This window comes from Tachyglossus aculeatus, chromosome 16 (genome assembly GCF_015852505.1).
Source record: "Tachyglossus aculeatus isolate mTacAcu1 chromosome 16, mTacAcu1.pri, whole genome shotgun sequence".
Classification (NCBI taxonomy): Eukaryota; Metazoa; Chordata; class Mammalia; order Monotremata; family Tachyglossidae; genus Tachyglossus; species Tachyglossus aculeatus.
In genome coordinates this window covers 11,726,939-11,749,759 of record NC_052081.1, presented here as the reverse complement: position 1 = coordinate 11,749,759, position 22,821 = coordinate 11,726,939, and the positions used below count along the sequence as shown (strand labels likewise).

General features: G+C 51.6%; 1 protein-coding gene across 2 annotated transcripts in view; it reads right to left on the bottom strand.

Annotated features, from left to right (window-relative positions):
* Positions 1-19,996, bottom strand: part of CACNA1E (calcium voltage-gated channel subunit alpha1 E) — a 263,235-nt gene extending 243,239 nt beyond the window's left edge. For both annotated transcript variants that reach the window (XM_038757753.1, XM_038757754.1), the window contains exon 1: positions 19,867-19,996. In XM_038757753.1, the coding sequence (XP_038613681.1) occupies positions 19,867-19,970 (104 nt within the window). In that variant the 5' untranslated portion in view covers positions 19,971-19,996. The remainder of the gene's footprint in view (positions 1-19,866) is intronic.
* Positions 19,997-22,821: the final 2,825 nt, after the last annotated feature.

Here is a 22,821-nt window from a genome sequence, read left to right as displayed (position 1 = left end):
ATGGCAGCAGTAAGCTCTAGTTGCAGAGACAAGATCACAAAGGAAATAGAAGAACAGAATGAGTGGCAATTATGGATTTGCAATTCCTGATTTTTATCTTTTTTTAATGGAAATTCAATTTAAAAGGGCTCCATTTTAAAGCTCCTTTCTTTGTGGGTTGTTCTATGTTCAAGGGTCCTTAGCAATGGATGGTAGCCAAGAAGCCCCTCCAGTGACAGGAGCAGAGACCAGGGCCCTTGTTTCCCCCACCCCAACCCCTGTCCAGGCTCCCACACTGAGAGAATTGAGAGGAAGTTAAAGGGTGATCCAGACCTCAAGACCAAAAATTCAGGCAAAAATTCAGCTGTGTTTGTTGTGGGCCCAGCAGCAGGTCAGGATGTGCTGTCAGCAGCCCACACCCGGGTTAGCCCTGGGGCCGTGGGAACACCTCCCAGGTCGGGCACATCTGGAGACACAGGCAGAAAGGTCTTCCAAGACCTAGGTGTTGGCTGCAGAGGGCCCAGGGGCTCCCAGAACTCACTCTCTTTCTATAGAGCTTTGCTCTAACTGGCTCGGAGCCAAAGTGCTGCAGGCCACCAGGGAGCAGAGGGGCAGCTTGGCTCAGAGCCACTATAGTGACTGAGTAAAGTAACTTCTGCTCTTCAAAACCGCCTCTGACCTCACCCACACTCTCAGAGTGGAGTGGGGAGTCCCCAGTCTAGCCCTGCTCTGGGCCGCCCGCTGAACCCAGCATTGCAGCCCCTATGCTCTGTAGGTATGCGCTTAGTACAGTGCTTTGCTCAATAAATATGATTGAATGAATGGGGGCTGGGATTTTCTTTCTTATGGTATTTGTTCAGTGCTTACTATGTGCCAGACACTGTACTAAGTGCTGAGGTAGATACACGCTAATCAGGTTGGACACAGTCCATGCCACACAAGAGGCTCAGACTCTTAATCCCCATTTTACAGATGAGGTAACTGAGGCACGGAGAAGCTGAATGACTTGCCCAGGGTCACAGAGCAGACAAGTGGTGGAGCCGGGATTAGAACCCTGGTCCTTCTGACTCCCAAGCCCATGTTCTATCCATTAGACCACACTGCTTCTCAGAAGGGGGCCACCGTCTCCTCCTTCCATCTACTGGCACTCCTTCCACTTACTGGGACTGCCTGCCTGCAGCCTTTATACCCTTCTAATCCAACATGGGCAGGCTCACTCTGGGAGCCCCAGTGACCATGAAAGGAGTCACAGACTCCTGGGAAGGCCTGCTTTTCAAACTCTCTTTTTTCCATCAATGGCATGTATTGAATGTTTATTCTGTGCAGAGCACTGTACTAAGCATTTGAGATTACAACAGAGTTAGCAGACCCGATCTTTGCCCTCACGGACCTTACGATCTACTGGGGAGAAAACTAGGCCCTTAGAGAAAAGACCTCTGCTTGTCCATCCAGTATAATGGAAACCAGCTCTCAACAATTGCCTCTTTCTTTATCCAAATCGAAAAAAGTGCCCCGAGAGGGTCCCCGGTGGCTCAGAGGAAGGGAGCACTTGGCAGACATCTTGGTGCCCAGCAGAGTCTTCAGAGGCAATGAAGCACTTACCTAGTGCCTCTCCCATCCTCTGCGGTCCTGCCTCCCAGAGGTGGGCGGCAGAGCAGGGAGCCAATCACTAGCTCCGTCCCCCCTCCCCGGCAGCTACCCCAGAGCCCAGCCCCCACAGAAGTGGGAAGAATCAGCCCCACCCCCAGCTGCACTTATGTATATACCCTTATTGTACTCTGTTGCTTTTCCTCTCTCTGATTCATTTTAATGCCTGTCTCTCCTACAAGGATTGTAAACTCCTTGAGGGCAAGGATTACGTTTAGCAACTCTATTGTACTCTCCCCATTTAGATTCAAAGTGGGCAGTATTGCCAACTTGCCATTTGCCTTCCATCACCCAAGGGATACACCTGTAGCCCTGTCCCATTCCCAGAATTCCCTCCATAGAATATGCTTCCCCACCTCAAAACATCCTCTGCAAGTACTAGGCCCCTGTTCTTATATGATCCTCAGGTCACACCTGATCTTGATAGGCCCCCCCCCCCCCCCCCCCCCCCCCCCCCCCCAATTACATGCCCAATCCATTGCAGCCTTCTCTCGTTGCCCTTGGACACTTCCTTTCCCCACTTTCTGCTAGACCGAGTCCTTGGGATCCCATCTGCTGGGAACTCCTCCCGTTCCTCGGCTGAGTCTGGATAAGATAGCAGAATAGAACCAAATAAGCATCAATCTTCACATCGAACTGACTTCCCTTCTCCACCAGCCTATCCCTTTCCTTTTCTCTCCTCCTCCAATCATCTCCTTCCCGCCCTTGTCACATCTAAATTGCCTTTCCCTTTGTTTCAGCCAACACCCCCCCCCCCACACACAATCTTTTCAGAGATGCCTCCAGGCCTCAGTAGAAAGGGACACACTCCTCTTTCCTATACCTGAATTCTTCCAAGAAAAAAGTGGTACAAGACCAGCCTTGCCTTCTACAAAGCCCTTTCTACCTCTTGCTCCCTGCTCTCACAGCGGAGGTCGAGGGCCAGGCAGAAGGCAAGGTTGACCAAATTGTTGGCTCCCTCACCCTGGTTCCCCCCTAGCTGCTTCAGCACTTTCGGGTCACAAACGCATTCGGGTCCTTGCCCCACCTCTCCTAGCACGGTGCTTACATACACATTTTAAACTCAGTTGCTTACCCCAATCTCTATTATAGTGTCTGTCCCCTGACTAGATTATAAGATCCCTGAGGGCAGAGACCATGTCTAACACTTGTATTGCGCTTAAACACTCAACTACCAGGCAATCAATCGACTGCGTCTGTCCCGAAGAACAAAACTGGAGGCGGAAGACATTGGTGCCTGCTTGTCTGGCTTGCTGCAGTGACCTCTATGCAACTCCCAGAAGCAGCAGGCCTGCTCTCCCACCCACCCGCCTGCCCACCCCCTTGCCAGAGAGCTGGGAAGAAGTGGTCTCTGCCACCACCGCTTGCCATGAAAGGAGCCAACAAACTGAAATCCTATTACCTCTCAATTTGTTTTCCTCCCCACACTCCAGCAGGTGAGACGCCCACAGCCGCACAGAGCTCAGGGCTGGGGAACGCGCAGGAACTTCGAGTGTTCGTGTTATTTTTGGAGCCCCAGGCCCTGCTGCCTCCCCCTTGAAACAGCAGGATTGCCATCTAGATCGGTGTTTAACCCACACCCAACCTGCTTGGAAAGTTTAGCTTTTCCTTTCCCCGAAAGATAGAGTTTTTTTGTCGTTGTTTTTTTAAATAAGCCCAGGTAAAAGCTGCTACGAGCCCTGAGCCCCATTCGGGGTGGGATGAGAGCGTTGCCAGGGTCGGTTTCAGGTGAGGCACTGCAGCAAGCCGGATCCACGCTAGAGTCAGGTTTCACAAAACCAGCAGCAGCGCCGCCTAGCGGAAAGAGCCTGAGCGTCAGGGGCCTGGAGTCTCAGCCCGGCACTACCACTTGTCCTTGGGCGAATCACTTCACTTTCCTGTGCCTCAGTTTCCTCATCTGTAAGCTCATCTCTAGATTGTAAGCTCGTTGTGAGCATGGAACGTAGCTGTTGATTGTTACTGCGTACTCCCCCAGTTGCTTAATACATTGCTCTGCACGCAGTAAGTGCTCAATAAATACAATTGATGAGGCTGAACTACCAGTTCTCTCTTACACACACTGTGGGCCTCATTGGGTAATGGCATTGTGTTCAATCTTGATACATAGTGAGCTATACACACACATGTGTGTGTGTGTGTGTGTATATATATATATATATATATATCAATGGTATTTCATTCGTTCAATTGTATTTATTGAGTGCTTACTATGTGTAGAGCACTGTACTAAGAGCTTGGGAAGTACAAGTTGGCAACATATACAGTCCCTACCCACCAGTGGGCTCACAGTCTAGAAGTGCTTGAGTGCTTAGTATTTGCAGAGCACTGTACTAAGTGCTTGTACAGTACATTGCAACAGAGTTGGGAGAAATTCCCTACCCATAACAAGCTTATATATTTTTATGGCATTTGCCAAGTATTTACTTTATGTCAAGCACTGTTCTAAGCTTGTAACAACTGCATGGTTTACAGTACAGTCTTTGGTACATATTAAGCAGGTAAAAGAGAAGCAGCATGGTCTAGTGGAAAGAACATGCGCCTGGGGGGGTCAGAGGACCTGGGTTCGCATCCCAGCTCTGCCAACTGCCTGTTGTGTGACCTTGGACAGGTCATTTCACTTCCTTGTGCCAGTTTCCTCATCCGTAAAATGGGCATTCCATACCTGTTTTCCCACCTACTAAGACTGTGAGCCCCATGTTGGGCAGGACTGTGTCCAATGTGTATCTACTCCAGCACTTCTGTACACAGCCTTATATTCTGCCACTTCCCCTATTGGTAATTAGGTCTCGTGACTTTCAGTCCTGTGTTCTTTCCACCAACCCATGCTGCTTCTCAAGAATCACATTTCCTCAGTAGTCCCTCCCCACGAACAGTGATACCAGGGTCCTTGCCATCTGGGCCAGCTGATGTTTCTTCACAAGGGACCCCCCGCCTCCCACCCCACTCCCTGCTTGCATCTCACTGGTCCAAGGAAGCGGCAGGCTCCAGGCCATTGTCCTCGGCCTTTTTAGAGGCAGCCCTTATCTGCGAGTTAGTGGGCGAGGGTCCAAGAGCTTCTGGAGCTTCCGGCTCTGCGCTGGGGGGGAAACGGACAGTGACAGCTGGCAGGATTTCCCATCTCTGGCCGAACCTCAGGGACGTGTGACGGTGTTCCTGTGGGGCAGCACTCCACACAGATTCTACTTAGGAGAAGCAGTGTGGTCTAGTGGATAGCGTGCTGGCCTAGGAGTCAGAGGACCTGGGTTCTAATTCCAGCTCTGTCCCTTGTCTGCTGTGTGACCTTGGGCGAGTCACTTCACTTCTCTGTGCCCTAGTTACCTCATCTGTAAAATAGGGATTAAGACTGTGAGTCCCTTGTGGGACTGGACCGTGTTCAACCTGAGCTACCTTGTATCTACCCCACTAGAACACTGCCTGGCACATAGTAAGTACTTAAATACTGTAATGATGATGATTATTACTCCACCCATCACCCTCACTGCTACCTCTCAGCAAAATGGAGCGGTGTGGGGGGAATCTCCACCTCACCCCTCTTCCTCTTACAGCAGCTCAAGCTCCAGACCAATGCCCTCCCCACCAGCCTCACTCACTGCTGTGTTCACTCTGGCCCCTCGCACCCCTCCTCCCGGCTCTGCTGGCTGCATTTTTCCTGCTAGGATTCAATCACCGGAGGCCACGTGCTTGCAGGGCCTGCTGGAAAAGGCAAGTCAATTATCACTTTCCCAGGCTCAGCCCCCTAGGCTCTGCACTTCCAGACCCACCTGAGGTGGCAGAAAATAATCACCAATTAGCACTCTGCTCATTAGGTGCCCATGAATTCTCTCTCAAAGAATGTCCACTACCATCTCCACCACCAAGGGTGGCAGCTATACAACTCCATCGCACATGTGCGAGAGGATGCTGCCAACACTGCCAGCCAAGGGCTCCACTGTCTGCCCCAGATGAGGCCAGGATGTCAGGAGACCTGGGTACTGGTCCCATCACTGCCCCAAACTGGGTGACCACGGTTAAGTCTCCTAACTGCTCCATGACTCATTCTCTCCATCTGAAGGCAGCATGTTCTAATGGGAAAAGCACCAGACTGGGAGTCAAGAGACCTGGATTCTAGTCTTGCCTCTGCCATTTGCCTGAGATGTGACCTCAGAAAAGTCATTTAATTTAAATAATAATAATGGCATTTAATAAGCACTTACTACGAGCTAAGCACTGTGCTAAGCGCTGGGGGAGGTACAATATAATCCGATCAGGCATAGACCCTTTTCCACACAGGGCTCACAGCCTAAGGGGTGAGAGAACAGGTATTTACTCCCCATGTTAGAGATGAGGAACCTGAGGCACAGAGAAGTTAAGTAACTTCCCCAAGGTCACACAGCAGGCTAATGGAGGCCCTGGGAGTAAAACCTAGGTCTACTGATTCCCACTCTCTCTATTAGACCACACTGCTTCTACTTCTCTATGCCTCCTTGAGAGCAGAGACAGATGGACAGCATGACACCTGAAGCCAACCCAGGCTAATATCAACCAATCCATGGTATTTATTGAACTCCTACTGTGTGCAGTAGGACTAAGCTCTTGACACTGCCTCCCGATCCCCATTCCTCTTTTCCTCAGATTGCTGCCTTCTTCCATCACCCACTGTGATGGAAGGTACACCAACGAAAGTTCACCGGCCTCTTGGGATCGCAGAGGCAGCAGTGATCTGCCAATCGGCTCATCATTAGTACCCTCTGAGTGCCTGTATACAGAGCACTGCACTAAGATTTGGTCTAGTAAAACAGAGGAAAGAGACCCAATCCCTTTCCTCAAGGAGTCTCCAATCAACTCTCCTCTGTGACCAAGACCGAGCAAGGTGCCACCCTCCCTGTCACTACTCAGCTAGCAGGCCCCCGGGCTCCTCTCCCCCTCAGAGATTTTTCTTCTTCCCGAGTCGCTGGGTGAGGAACCAAAGCCAATCCTTGGAATCTAAATCGGGTGGATTAGAAGGTTTGCTGTCTCTCTCTTTAGTCATCTAGGAATAAGGAGGGTTGGCAGGAGAGAAAGTCTTCTCTGCCCCCACATGTCACCACCCACAGCACAACCCCTTTTTGCAGGTAAACAGATCTCGGAGTTTGAAGAAAGAAAGAGAGAGAGGAAAAGAGATAGAGAGATGGGGGAGGGAGGGAGAGAGAGAGAGAGGGAGGGGGAGAGGGGGAGGGGAGAGAGGGGGGAGAGGGGGAGAGGGGGAGAGGGGGAGAGGGGGAGAGGGGGAGAGGGGGAGAGGGGGAGAGGGGGAGAGGGGGAGAGGGGGAGAGGGGGAGAGGGGGAGAGGGGGAGAGGGGGAGAGGGGGAGAGGGGGAGAGGGGGAGAGGGGGAGAGGGGGAGAGGGGGAGAGAGGGAGAGGGGGAGAGGGGGAGAGGGGGAGAGGGGGAGAGGGGGAGAGGGGGAGAGGGGGAGAGGGGGAGAGGGGGAGAGGGGGAGAGGGGGAGAGAGAGAAAGAAATCACCTATGTTGTTTCTGACAGCATGGGATGCTGGGGGAATCGAGCAAAATGTGGGTTCCCATTTTCTGACATAAATATGTTCAAACAAATCCAGGACCAGAGACCGGGGACACCCCTGCAGCTTGTGGTGTCTCTAGGCTGGGAGTTAGGATTCCCTAGCAGGAAAAGGTTGGCGAAGTAGGTAGAGGAGAATGCCAAAGTGGGTTTGGGCAGGATTCGGACAGGGGCTGAATTGTTAAATGAAACCTCTTTGCTTTGATCTGACAGAGGAATCACTGGCCACACTTCAGCAGTCTGTACTTATGGAGCAACTACTATATGCACAGCACTGAGCTAAGTGGTTGGAAGAATGTATTCGTTCTCTACCCTCAAGAAGCTTACAATCTAATGGCAAGACAGATGGGCAAAAATGATTTGCAACTAGTACCAGCCAAAGGAAGGACCTCTAAACTGGAAATTCCTCCTCTATACTGTGAGCTGCTTGTAGGCAGGGAACAGGTCTAGTAACTCTGCTGTATTGGCCTCTCCAAGTGCTTAGTACACTGTTCTGCAAACAAATACTACTGATTGATTAAAATAGGTAACTGTGAAAATAAGTCATCATATCAGAATAATTGAACATACACGTAAGTGCTGAGAAGGACTGTTGGTCTGATGTGATACGAGGGTTGGAATTAATCAGGGAAGACTTCCAAAAGGAGGTGGGATCTGGCAGATTTTGTGCAAGAGCAAGGGGGTCAGAGGCAAGAAGATCGAGAATGAGGCACAGTTCACAAGGGAGCTTGGGAGGGGCAAAGAGCGTTAGCCGGGGTGTGGTGAGTGAGGAGAACCAATATGGAAGCTGGAAGAGAGCCAGGGATAGGTGTTTGCTTGAGGTGGAGGGAAATGGGGTAGACTAGGGAGCCTTTGGAGGAGTGGAGAGTCGTGACCAAAGCCCCCTTTCAGGATGATGATTCAGACCACACTATGGAATAGAGATTGAGGAGGGGTGAGGCTGGAGGCTGGGAGACCAAGGAGGCCATTGGAACAGAAGTCTAAACATGATATGAGGGTGAAGGCTGTTGGGGTGGAGAGGAAGGGGCAGAAGTGGGAAATGTTGTGGGGGAAAAAAACAGCAGGACTTAGCTTTTGATTGAATGACAGCTGAAAGACACCAAAATGACACCCAAATTTGCAGGTTTCTGGGTCAGAGAGGATGGGGTGTGTGTGTTATGGAAGGGGAGGAATGGCTTTGGAGAAAAGGTGAGAAGTTCAGTTTGAGACAGGTCAAGTTTGAGGTGCCCATACACAGAGAGGTGTCTGGGAAGCAAAAGGAAACCTGGATGAGAACTTGGGTCTAAAGAGATATAAAGGGTTTTGGCAATTGGCAGAGCTGAAATTAGAACTCAGGCCCTCTGACTCCAAGGCCCGTGCTCTTTCCACTAGGCCACACTGTTTCTTTAATCTAGGCTCTGCCAATTGCTTGCTGTGTGACTTTGGGCAAGTCATTTAACTTCACTGTGCCTCAGTTTCCTCAACTGTAAAATGGGGATTAAATACCTATTCTTCCTCCTGCTTAGGCTGTGAGCCCCATGTGGGACAGAGATAGGGACAGTGTCCAACCTAATTAGCTTATACCTACCTACCCCAGCGCTTAGAACAGTGTTTGAGCCCGTTGTTGGGTAGGGACTGTCTCTATATGTTGCCAACTTGTACTTCCCAAGCGCTTAGTACAGTGCTCTGCATACGGTAAGTGCTCGATAAATACGATTGAATGAATGAATGTGACACATAGTAAGCACTTAAATACCATTTCAAAAACCTAGAAAGGTAGAAATGGTGATTTCCTTTTCCTCAGTGCTACTGTTACTGCCCTGACACCTGAATAATTTAGGCACCTCATCAGAAGGCTTTCCAATTGCCACATTCCAGAAGAGATGTGGGCCTGGGGTTGGGGTGGGGAGATTAGGGGGGAGGCAGTTTCCTAACTCACAGTTACTGGTTCACCTGATAGGAAGCAACTGGATCTCCAAAGAAATACATTAGCAAAAGCTTGTGAACCACCACCATGGGGCATCCAGATGTGTTCCTTCTCACAGCTGTCCCTAATCTCCAGCTGACCTGAGGTGGTTGGAGGGGGGCTGGGGGGGTCAGTTAGAAACTCCCAACCCACAGGGTAGCCTGTCAAGTTGTCCCTCTTCCTCTGACGCTCAGCAGTGAAGATGGACAGAATGCGGGAGAGACAGATGTCCGGAGGCAGTGGCAGCACGGCCTAGAGGAAAGAGAATGGGACTGGGAGTCCAGAAACCTGGGTGCTAGTCCCACCTCTGCCACTTATTTTCTGTGTGACCTTAGGTGAGTAACTTCAGCTCCTGGTGCCTCAATTTCCCCAAGGAATTAAATACCTGTTCTCTCACCACCCTCTTTGACTGTAAGCCCCATATGCATTGTACCTACCCCAAGGCTTAGCACAGTGCCTGGCACATAGTAAATGCTTTTCATTTTAGCTACAGTCCTCTAAACTGTAAGCTTGCTATGGGCAGGGCAGAATTATGTTAATTCTGTTGTAGGGTACTCTTCCAAGTGCCTAGCACAGTGCTCTGCACATAAGCGCTCAATATGGTTAATTAACAAGAACCATAATTATGATCATCATTATTATTATTATTAGGACCAAAACCAGGGAGGCCCAGAGTCCCCAACCAACTGCTGTGTGGTGCAGTGAAAAAAGCCAGAGAATGGAAAGGGGAAGGAGCCAGCTTCTCATCCTAGCTCTGCCCATGGACTTCTGGGTGACCTTCAGCAGGTCATTTAACCTTTCTGGGACTCAATTTCTAACTCTCTCTATCCCTTAGATTGGGTGCCCTGTGTCGGGCAAGTGGCTGTGTCTGAGATGACTGCCTTATATGTACCCGGTGCTTAGCACATAACAAATCCTTCATGAAAACCGTACTGAACTTCAGCAGCTTTTCCCAGCCACATTCTGGCCGAGTGGAAAGAGCCCAGAACTGGGACTCAAAGGGTCTACTTTTGAATTCTGGCTCTGTCACTTCCCTGCTGGATGACCTTGGGTAACAAGTCACCTAACTTCTCTGTATCTCAGTTTTTTCAACTGTTAAATGGGGATGAAATACCTGTTCTTCCTACTTAGACTGTGAGCCTCATCTGGTACAGGGACTGTGGCCAACCTAATTACCTTATATCTACCCCTGCATTTAGTATAGTGCTTGGAACATGTTAGCGCTTAACAAATGCAACAGTTGTTACTGCTATTATTATTACCCTATTTGTCCAGAAAGGCAGGGTGCCCTGGAAGTGAAAGGTACTGCCACTGCCACTGGATCCCCAAAGCCAAGATCCCAGGGGGGCTGCCATTTGTCTGTCACCTCTTTTGCCTCCTCCCTGTAGGGCACTGGCTCTCTCTGGGTGCCAAGGGCACCATCAGGAGGAGTGCAGGTCCAATCCAGAGGTGCCCTCTGTGCCCTGACCATTCAACCAACTTCAGCCAAGACCACCTACCACCACAGTCAGTCAGTCGTATTTACTGAGAGCTTACTGTGTGCACAGCACTGTACTAAGCACTTGGGAAAGTACAGTAACAGACACATTCCCTGCCCACAATGACCTTACAGTCTAGAGGGATGCCCAGGCTAACTTGCATCTCACGAAATCCCACAAGTAGCCAGTGCCATGCCCAAGCTGTCCACAATAGTGCCCAATTTTTTTAAATGGAATTTGTTAAGCACTTCTATGTGCCTGGCACAGTCTTAAGTGGAGGGATAGACACAAGCTAATCAGGTTGGACACAGTCTGTCACACATGGTGCCCACAGTCTTAATCCCCATTTTACAGATGAGGTAACTGAGGCAGGGAGAAATGAAATGACTTGCCCAAAGTCACACAGCAGCCAAGTGGCAGAGCTGAAATTATAACCCAGGTCCTAACTACCAGGCATGTGCACTACCCATTAGGCCACACTGTTTCTCCATCTGTTAGGTGACCTCACACTGTCCAGGAGTGTCCTCTCAGAGATCATAGGGGTCAATCGCATTTCCCAATGCTACACGATGCTACCTCTAACTCGAGGCCACCTCAGAGCAGCATGACATTTCTGCTCAGTGCCTGGGGTCACTCAGGCAGTTGGAGCCACAGTGTCCAGCACAGGATTAACTAGGAAAGGGGAATCAGGCTCCTGACTTTGGGGCCAGAATTCTCCTTCTTTTAAGATCCCCAGCCAAAAGGCAGGAAACACTCATTCAGCGTGGGTTTTTGATGGTCTTATTAAATTCCTTGGAACCTTCAAAGAGTGCGTCAGCCTCACGGATACCAGAACGAGATCAAAATGACTGCAATCACTCTCAGCTGCTTAAGTCGAGGGAGCCTGCAGTCTCAGTAACGAAACAGTGGCCTGCCATGTTAGATAATTTATAATACCTTTATCCGTTCAGGTCGCTGTATTGTGACGGGATCTGAATGCCACCCTTGGCTTGCCCCAGTCAATAGGCCGGGCTGTTTTTGAAAGGCGTCTCTGGAGAGTTCCAGGGTGCTGTGCCTGTAGTTTTGCCTTTTTGGAGATATTTTTAGAGTCCCCTTCTTGCATGGAGCTGGAGGCCCAGACTCATTCATTCTGATCGCCCCACTGACACACCATCCCACACATACACGTATACAAGCACATGTATGCATGTACGCGTGTGTGTGTGCGCGCGCGCGCGCGCACACACACACACACACACACACACACACACACACAAAGATTTCATGAAAGGGTAAACTCAAGGTCGGTTGCTGTGACCCCAAAGCCCATGTTTTCACGGAACTAGAATTGGAATCCAGGTGTGTCAACTTCCAGACCAATGCCCTAAACTCTGACTCAGATTCATCTGAAGAATGTTTATAAGACCTCAGAGGAGGCTGTGTCCTTTCCCCTGGCACACATCATAAAGTGAAAAGGGGGGTGGGGGGAGAATGTCCCACCCACATAAACTCACTGAAGAGCAGGGAGGAGCAAGTGCTAATGACACAGTGCAAATTGTGCCAGATTCTCCCCTCCTCACAGAATCACTCAGTGGTATTTACTGAGCATTTAGTACATACAGAACACTGTACTAAAGGCTCGGGAGAGTACAAGTCGACAAAATTAGCATAATTTGCATCGACCCCGCCCACACCCTTCACACTCATCCCTCCTTTCTCTTGCCCATCCTCTCCTCTCCATTCCACGAACTCATAAAGAGACAGACACACCTCTAAACCCAGCCCTGCCCCACAAGCTAGGCACCATCAAGGCGACCCCAAAAAAATCAATCATATTTATTAAGCACTTACTCTGTGCAGAGCAATCTACTAAGCACTTGGAGAGTCCCACACCAATTCCTGTGAAAACTTAACTAAACTGGACTCCAAAGTAGAGGCAGAGCCCAGCGCCCGATTTCAGACCTGGTTCTGGGCATGTGGGCACGGAATTCATTTGCCTACCTAAACTAATGCTATGACAAGACTTCCTCTGCATCTATCAGTTATTACTTCACTCTCCCGGTAAACTAAGCAAACGGATGTACGCAAGATTATGGTATCCACAAATTAATTTCTGATGCATCAAGTCATTCATCTGCCCAGTTAGAAGCCCTGGGCTGGCACCACTGGCAGGCAAGACCAGACTCAGCAAACCTATGGGGAAGTCTCCAGGACCTTGCCAGCCAACGGCTGAATGGCTCCCACCCTCGAGAGGCACAGGGCTATTTCAGCAGCTGATGTCAGGACCCCATTGATGGGACCGGCCACCCTGCTCACTCCCACCTCGGCATGATAGAGAAGCTTTCTCTGGAGCTGTGTTTACTCCACAGCACTGGATCCTTTCATCTCCGTTCATGCACTATCTGCAGCTCCTTTTCCCATGCTGCCATCAGTTTGGAGAAGCAGAGTGCCCCAGCAAAAAGAGCACAGACCTGGGAGTAGGAAGACTTGGGTTCCCATCTCAGTTCTGCCACCTGTCTGCTGTGACCCTGGGCAAGTCACTAACCTTCTCTGCAACTCAGTTTCCTCATCGGTATAATAGGGATAAAACATCTTCTTTCCTCCCCTCTGACAGTGAGCCCCACGTGGGCAGGGACTGTGTCCACTTTGATATCCTTATCTATTCGGGAGCTCAGCGAAGGGCTTGGTCAACAGTAAGCACTTATCAAACACCATCATCATCATCATCATCAATCGTATTTATTGAGCGCTTACTATGTGCAGAGCACTGTACTAAGCGCTTGGGAAGTACAAATTGGCAACATATAGAGACAGTCCCTACCCAACAGTGGGCTCACAGTCTAAAAGGGGGAGACAGAGAACAAAACCAAACATACTAACAAAATAAAATAGAATAGATATGTAGAAATAAATTAAATAAATAAATAGAGTAAAAAAAATATGTACAAACATATATACATATAAACAGGTGCTGTGGGGAAGGGAGGGAGGTAAGATGGGGGGATGGAGAGGGGGACGAGGGGGAAAGGAAGGAAGGGGCTCAGTCTGGGAAGGCCTCCTGGAGGAGGTGAGCTCTCAGCAGGGCCTTGAAGGGAGGAAGAGAGCTAGCTTGGCGGATGGGCAGAGGGAGGGCATTCCAGGCCCGGGGGATGATGTGGGCCGGGGGTCGATGGCGGGACAGGAGAGAGCGAGGTACGGTGAGGAGATCAGCGGTGGAGGAGCGGAGGGTGCGGACTGGGCTGTAGAAGGAGAGAAGGGAGGTGAGGTAGGAGGGGGCGAGGGGATGGACAGCCTTGAAGCCCAGGGTGAGGAGTTTCTGCCTGATGAGCAGATTGATTGGTAGCCACTGGAGATTTTTGAGGAGGGGAGTGATATGCCCAGAGCGTTTCTGGACAAAGATAATCTGGGCAGCAGTATGAAGTATGGATTGAAGTGGAGAGAGACACGAGGATGGGAGATCAGAGAGAAGGCTGATGCAGTAGTCCAGACGGGATAGGATGAGAGCTTGAATGAGCAGGGTAGCGGTATGGATGGAGAGGAAAGGGCGGATCTTGGCAATGTTGTGGAGCTGAGACTGGCAGGTTTTGGTCACGGCTTGGATGTGAGGGGTGAATGAGAGATTCACACCACAATTCTTATTATTATTATCATCATTACAGTACACCCACCAGTTATACATCAGAGCCCAAGAAAAGAGTTCTTGATTGAAGGTCTGGGAAGATGCTGTTTGATTTAATTCCTGCATTTCTACATGGAGAATGGGTTTTACAAATATATAATCACTCTCCAAGAGAGTGGTGGAGGACAGCAGTCCTCAAGTGGGGAAACTACCCCAGGCGGGGTCCAGAGCACCCCCAGAGGCAAGGCAGCCCAGCAAACACCATCCACTTTATGCCTGGAAGAACTCAACTCACTCAACTTCTGTACTCAAACACACAAAGGCAGCCATGGGACTGTATAAGACCAGCAGGCCATTTCCTTTAATTATCCCTTCATCTTACTGGTCCAGCTGAGAGAAAACTCACTCCTAATGGAGAAGGAAGCCCACCCTGGGCAGGTCTCAGTTCCAAAACCCCATCTGGCCCCAGTTTAAGATGGCAGTCGCTACTTGGTTTCCCAGACCCGTTCCCTGGTGCAAGCAACTCCCCAGAATGGTCAGATGTGTAACAATAATAACAATGGCATTTATTAAGCACTTACTATGTGCAAAGCACTATTCTAAGTGCTGGGGAGGTTATAAGATGATTAGGTTGTCCCACGGAGGGCTCACAGTTTTAATCCCCCCCATTTTACAGATAGGTCACTGAGGCACAGAGAAGTGAAGTGACTTACCCAAAGCCACACAGCTATCAATTGGTGGAGTCGGGATTTGAACACATGACCTCTGACTCCAAAGCCCATGCTCTGTCCACTGAGCCATGCTGAGCCATGCTGCTTCTCTATGCACTGGGGAAAATGCACCCAGTCCCAGAAATTACTGTGCTATGAGGCAAAACTAGGATCTTTAAATCCCATGGAAATTCCCATGGCTGCCACACTATGGGCACTGCCCTGCCACCAGCCCTCCTGGGGCTCAGCCCGGCTTCCCCGAGGCTACATCCCCCAGGCCTATTAAGGAACTTTTGATTCCAGCACGTTTCTGACCAGACCTTCCCTCCCTGGGGAAGCCACCAAAGTGTCCCCCATCCACTGCCCTCCCACCCCCACCTCCGGCCCCCACGAAGCACCAGCTGGGGGGCCTGAGGGCCGGGAATGAAGCCAGACCTGTCAGCATGCTAATTAGAGATCAGTAAGGGCTGAACTCACTGGCTGACAATTAATGACTCCGACTCTCTATTTCCTGCTGGCCTATCATTTATTCATCTCGCCTCCCAGTGGGCCCAGAGAGATGATAGAGACTATAAAAAGTCCACAATCCAATCTAAGACTGGTCCTCTGAGGTCACAGAAATTTTTGGTCCTGGCCAATGGGGGTAGAGGAGACGGAGGACAGGGGAGGGGTAGAAGTTGTGGAATGGGGAGGTGTTTAGAGGGAGTGAATCTTCTCCTAGTACAAGTGCTCAGAGTGGCAACTTGAGGGAAGGGGCACTAAAATGAGGCTGAAGGGGGTACCCTCACCTCAAATGACTCCTTCCTTTCCCCCGAAATTGGCCCTAGGCTTCCCTGGCTCCAGGAATGATTCAAGCTGGTGAGGTGAAAGGAATAAAATAATGAGGGGAGGAGTAGGGAGAAAGAAGTAGGGGCTGCCCTCAGGGGTCCAGCCTTAATAGTCCCCCACCCCCAGGCTGAGAGATGGGGTCAGTGTTGCTCACCGGGGGTGAGTCCCCTGCACCAGTTAGCTCTTTGGGAGAAGCCAGCCACAGAAGCCACTGCCCACAGAGGACGGGATAATGATAATATTCATAGTGGTATTTGTTAAGTACTATGTCTCAAGCATTGTTCTAAACACTGGAGTAATCATTTCAGACACAGTCACTGCACCACATAGGGTTCATAGTCTAAGTGGGAGAGAGAAAAGGGACTGAAGCCCCATTCTACAGATGAGGAAATGAGGCACAGAACATTTACACGACTTGCCCAAGGTCACAAAGCAGGGAAGTGGAAGAGTCAGGATTAGAATCCAGGTCCTCTGCCTCCAAGGCCTGGGCTCTTCCCACTAGAATATGGATTCATTCAATTGTATGTATTGAGCGCTTACTCTGCGCAGCGCACTGTAGTAAGCGCTTGTGAGATGAGCTGGTATGGAGTATCTCAGCCCTGGGGTTAAATTTCTGCTCTCAGTGCCAGGGCGCCCAGGGAGGCCTCTCTCCAAGTACTGGTGGGCCCAAGGATGGCACTGCCTCAGCCTGGCACTGCCACTGGTCCTCTCTGCACCTCTGACTGCAACTGCCTCTTTCCCGGGCCCAATGCCCAGCAGGCTGAGCCTCCCATCTTGGGCGGGGAGATGACCAAGGAGGAAACTCCTCCCGGGGGGAAAGGAAGGATCTGGGCACCCATGGGCGGCAGGACTCTAACGCCCTCGGCACAACGCCACTTATAAGCGGGCGTTTTCTACCTACGGCGGATAAATTTACAGGGATTGAGGAAGGAGGGAAGGCTACGGCTGCACTTCAAGGAATAGCCACTTGATGGCGCCCCAAAACGTGGAAACAAATGAACCCTGGAAAAGGAAAAAGGGGCCGAGCGCGCCCTAGGGAGGAGATGCTCTTTGCCGAGTCCCTGTCCCCTCCTGTTCGCTGGCTCTGGAACAGACTCGTGGGGGGGGGGGGGTCTCTCTATTATCATCTTCATCAGGCAAACTGATGAAGCAGTGAGGCTTACTGGAAAGAGCACGAGCCTAGGGTTTAGAGGCCCTGGGTTCTAATCCTGCTACTTGTCTGCTGCATGATAATAATAATAATGGCATTTATTAAGGGCTTACTATGTGCCAAGCACTGTTCTAAGCGCTGGGGAGGTTACAAGGTGATCAGGTTGTCCCACGGGGGGCTCACAGTCTTAATTCCCACTTTACAGATGAGGGAACTGAGGCACAGAGAAGTTAAGTGACTTGCCCAAAGTCACCTTGAACAAAATGGGGATTAAGATGGTGAGCCTCATGTGGGACGTGGACTGTGTCCAACCTGATTATCTTGTATCTACCCCAGCACTTAGTTCAGTGCCTGGGCACATAGTAAGTGCTTAAGAAATATTATTTAAAAAAAAAAAAAAGTTGCCAGTGATGGGTGAAGACTGCCAACAGAATTCCCTGACCCACTGGTAGCCCAGTTGGGCCCCAGTAAGAGGGAAGACACTCCCTCTCATTTGCATCCTCCCCAGCACTCAGGCATAAATGGATATTCTGGTCCCCCCAGACCCTACCAGGTAGCAGGACAGCCCAGAGAGGCTGGCCACGGTGTCAGCTGGGCCAGGGCAGATCCCCAGGGAGTGCCCAGCCTGGGGCCCACCAAACGAGGCTGAGTTTTATCATGTGGCCCAGAGTGGCTGAAGACGATGCCCACTAATCAGCGGCCCTAACAGAATGGACCACAAAGGGAGAGTATTCTAGCATTCCAAAGCATCAGCCTGGCCAGCTGCTAGGCACTGTGAGGCCTGGCCTCCCCACAAGTACCCAAACACCTGCCTTCCCCAACAGCAGTCTGTCCTCTGCGCCTGACAGACCTCTGGGATGGCTTTGTGGGAGCTTCTGAACCTGAGCAGGCTCCTGGGCAAAAAGTCCCATGAGAACCCGGCCTCTTCCACTCCAGCTAATCATTGGCTCAGAAGCAGCATGGCTCAGTGGAAAGAGCCCGGGCTTTGGAGTCAGAGGTCATGGGTTCGAATCCCGACTCCACCACGTCTGCTGTGTGACCTTGGGCAAATCACTTCACTTCTCAGCCTCAGTTCCCTCATCTGTAAAATGGGGATGACGACTGTGAGCCCCATGTGGGACAACTTGATCACCTTGTATCCCCCCCAGTGCTTAGAACAGTGCTCTGCACATAGTAATCGCTTAACAAATGCTATTATTATTATTATTATTATTATTATTATTATTATCGGCTGCCCAGGGCCCTCATTATACATCTAACCCCATCTGTCCCCACAAACAAGGACCGTGATGGACTCCTCCCAAGTCGATTAGCAAATACCATTATCATAATCATTATTATTGTTATTAATCCCTGAAGGATTTGCCCTGACAACCAGGAACCCAGAATTTGAGGTCTCCATGATCACCAAAGGGGCGCAGCCAGCCCTTGGGGGCCAGCCAGCTCTCCTGCATGGCCAAGGAAGAATACTCTCTATTCTCTTAGGGGAGCCTAAGTCCTCCCCTCATCCAGCCGTGACCCACCTCACTCCAGGCTCCCAGCCTGCAGCCTGCCACCTGCCTGCAACCAGCCTACCCTGAATCCGTCCCTGATCCACCAAGCATGGGGACATGGGAGCTCGAAGGTAAGAGAAAAGCCCAACCCTACACTCAAGCCTCTTTCCATTCTCTTCCTCCTCCTCCCCCTCCCATTTGCCAATAAACCAGCTTTATTTCCCCCACTAGACTATAATCCCCACAAGGGCATGGATGGTGTCTTCCACTTCTACCATGCTCTCTCAAGCACAGAGTACAGTGCTCTGCAGGTGTTCAGTAAGTGGTGATTGACTCACTCCTTGGTCTAACAAAGCAGCAGCCTCTGCCCTTCACCCCTAGTTCCACCTGACAGACACCCCAAACTTTGGGTCACGCTGAGCCCAGATGTGCAGACTCCCCTGCAGAAATGCCTCTTCGACTTTTCCCTTGGCCCTTCCTGGGACCAGCTGGGTTCAAGAGTGCCCCCAGTCAGTCATCCAAGTGGGAATGAGGTGCGCGGGACATAACGGAGCTTTTAAGATGGAATGTGTGAGGAGAGGCCAGGGCAGACCTGCAGAGGTCATCAGGGCCATTACCCTGCCTCTCCACCCTTGCACAGGGAGGTTGCCTTTTTCATTTTAGAAAGCTCCAGAGGAAGAGCTCCAGCTTCCCAACCCCAGCAGCCAGTTCCGTTTTCATCCTTGGGTTCCAGGGGCAGTGGCACAGCTGGAGATGTCTGTGGGCTTGGGGAGACCTGAATTCCTTCCATCCCTAGTGTGTGAGGAGTCAGGAGGCATCATCACCCCCATTATACAGGTGGGGAAGTGAAGGCCCAGACAGTCTGAAGAACTTGCCCCAGGTCATCCAGCTAGTTAACGAAGGAGCAGGAGCTAAGCTAAAGCCAGGTCTCCTGATTGCTGGTGGCAGGCTCTGAGACCATCCCCCTCCCTCACATCTGAAGCTCCTGGGCTGCCTCTGCTGGGGAAGGGGAGGGTGGAGAGGCAGGGACTCCTGCGAAGTGCGGGGAGATGAGCCACGACTCTTACTTTCCACCTTTGGCAGGAGCATTGCTCATACGTTGCCCTCAAAGTCCTGGGAGAGCCACCACAGCAAGACATGCCCTATCCACTGGTCCCTTCTGGGCCAAGGGGGAGGGCTCATCTCACCTACCCCCACCTAGATTCCAGCCCGGCTCCCGGTCCCCAAAGTGCACAACCATCCAGAAGCAGAGGTACATCCGGACAACTCAGCATCTTCCCAGTGGGGAGCATCCCACCTAGAGCTGCCTCTGGACTCCTGCTCCCACCTGGTGAGAGCAAGTGCAATTCCATCTGTACCTCCTACCTTGCATCCCACTAAGCAGGGATCACTTCCCCAGGCCCCGACCCCTCGGCTCGCCCTGAGGCCCCCCTCCTCCGTCCCCCATAGCCCCCGGGACTGTGTCCGTGCCCACCCATCACCCCCACCTTCTCTCCAGCACTTACTCCCACTCCTTCCGCCGGGCCTGGGGCGTGCTCTGCATCTTGTGGGCCTCATGCGCCTTGATGATGTCCCGCTGCTCAATGAGACCGCCCCGCCGGCGCTTCATGACCTCGGGGCTCACGGGGATGAAGGGGCTCGACCCACTCTCCACAGGACCACTGCCTTCCCAGCCCGGGCCCTCACCCTCCTGTGGGAGAAGGACCGAGGCTGCATCAAAGCAGACCATGCGAGGGGAGGCCAGTGGGGTCCCGGCATCCTCAGGAAGCTCAAGCCCCAGCACGGAGCAGGCCAGGGCTGGGGTCATCAGGCCTGGACCATGGTGGCGCCACATGCCCTCCGTGGGAAGGGCCAGGGCATAGCGGTGGGTGGCGGCGGAGGTGACCGGCTCAAGGCTCCCACCGGTAGCCACGGTCGGGATCTGCTCGGGGGGCACAGGGGCCGGGCACGGGCTGAGTCCAAGCATCTCTGGCACCATCACCGCTCATCTCTCTGTGCAGGGATGGGGAAGGGGAGGAGAGAGAGGAGAGAGAGTAGAAGGTGAACAATGAAGCAAAAAGTCCAGCCTGTCAAACCAATCACAAGACAGCAGCGCTAAAATGATTCCAAACATCAGCTCATCCGGCTTCCTGCTTAGTGCACTGGTTGCCTACCTTTTCACTCCACCCTCCTCCAAACCCCAAGACCAAACACGTGGACTCGGCCTTCAGAGATCTTCTTAGCCAGGTGCAGGGAGCCAAGATGCCCCACCTGGGCAGCACCATCAGGTGCCACCCAGCCGACCCTTGCCAGGGTGTAGCTGTGGAACTCTGGAAGAATCCTAGCTTCTCCCTCCTTGGTTCTTCCCAACCATGCCCCGTCTCAACCATGTGTCGCTCACCCTTCACCCCCTGCCTCCCTCATCCTCTCAACCCCTTACAACCTGTCACCACCTGGGCTGAGACCAGGGCAGGGCTCAGATGGAAGTCAATGCAGGAGAAAGCGATGGAGCCCCAACTGTGAGCCCCCCGGACGCTCAAGGCCCTTCAGAGAACGATCCGTCCTCCCACTGCTTTTCTGCCTCAACTTTCTTTGATGAATTTTAAAATCATCTTCCTTTCCTGCGATGCTTAAATGTCTCTCTCTCACACACACACACACACACACACACACACTTTCTCTCCTCCTCTCCCTCCCTCCCCACCACCCCCAAGTGCCCATACTCCCTGCCCAGGCTGGGACTCTGGTGACCCCTCCCTTTCACTGCTCTCCCAGCCCCTTGCCCACCCCCTCTCTAGCCGGGCTCTCTTCCCAACTACTCCTGGGTTTCCCGCCCCACTGCGTTGTTCAGAATCTTTGCACATCACTGCACCTCTGAGCTCCAGCTTCGACGGAATCAATTTTAAGAATATCAAAACATGAAATTATCTCATCTTTTCTCCAAGGATCTCTGTTAAACAACCCCACTATCATTGATATAGATGCTCACCTGGGAAATCAACCTTCCGTCTCTCCCAATTGCCTGGCAGGCCAGCTAGATGCTTAAGATCGGTCTGCCCCTCTCTCTCAGGGGATAGGAGTCTGCCCTGCTGATCCCCTGGGGAAGGCCCCTGCTCCAACTCATCCATATTCGTCTGGTTTCAGGGGCAGGGGACCACCCTCGCACACACTGGGACCTGGAAGTGCCCCGGAGGGTGTACACAACATGTCCTTCAGTTCTGCCAGGAGAGAGGGGGCCCTCACAAGCTCACGGGACACGATCCTCGCTGCTCAGATGTGTGGGTCGGCAGATGCATGGGCCGCTGACGTAAGGGTGGGATCCGTGGGACACGTGGCAAGGAGGAAATGAGGTTGAGGAGTTTCCTGGGAGCAAGGTAAGGGTGCAGCTCCATCAGGGAAGGTGGCAGCCACAGGCCCTGGGCCAGCATATAAAGAACTAAGTGGTCTCGGGTCAGTAGTCAACCCTGGCAGACCCAAGTCAGCCTTGCTCCCCTGACTTCCTCCCTCTCCTTCCAGCTCCCCTCTTTCAACTCTCCCCTGTACCAAATCCATCCCCAAGTCTCTGCAGCCTCCTTTCCCTCATTTTCTCTTCTGATACAGCCTGGCTGACTTGTTTCTTCCAAGTCCAGGGACCTAATCCTCTGTTTCTCAAACTCCCCTGAATTCCCCATCCTCCTCCCAGTCCTCTCCCCAACCCAACAATTTCCCAGTCAACCTCCATTCTCTTTTTTTTTTTCCTTTACAAGGTATTTAAGTGCTTACTATGTACCAGGCACTGTACTAAGTGCTGGGATAGATACAAGCTAATCAGGTTGGACACAGTCTATGTCCCACATGGGGCTCACAGTCTTAATCCCCACTTTACAGATAATTTAACTGAGGCACAGAGAAATGAAATGAATTGACTTGCCCAAGTTCCCTCAGCAGACAACAGGCAGAGCTGGGATTAGAACTCAGGTGGTCTGACTCAGGCCCATGCTGCTTCACTATGCTCTCATCTGCCTAGCTTCCTCTCCTCTTCCAAGTCCCTTCTGGTCACACACACCTTCTAAATGACCTTCCCAATTGCTCCTTAACCCTACAGAGCAGAGCACAAAGAACAGAGTACAAAGAGCAGAAAGCAAGGTGTCTCCCAGCTCCAAGACTGCCCAAACTCCCATTCTGCAGAACAAGCTCTATGGACAGGAAGCAGGTTTTCTGCTGGGAACAGAACACATCACAGAGACCCAGGAGGCACTGGCTAGAAGGACAGTTAACGGCCTCATAGTTATAACACAGGCACTCCAAAGCCAAAGCAGGAGTGGGAATGCCTGAAAGAGATGGAGCATATTTACCCCTGACTCCAGCACTTTGCCCCGTCACCTGGGGGAGCTGGTTCAGAAAGAGGCCAAGGCCACATTCCCTGAAAAGAGCCAAGCAAAATGGCAGAGAAAACTCAATGGATTTGTTTCCACAATTCAGCAGCCCAGTCCTTGGAGGTG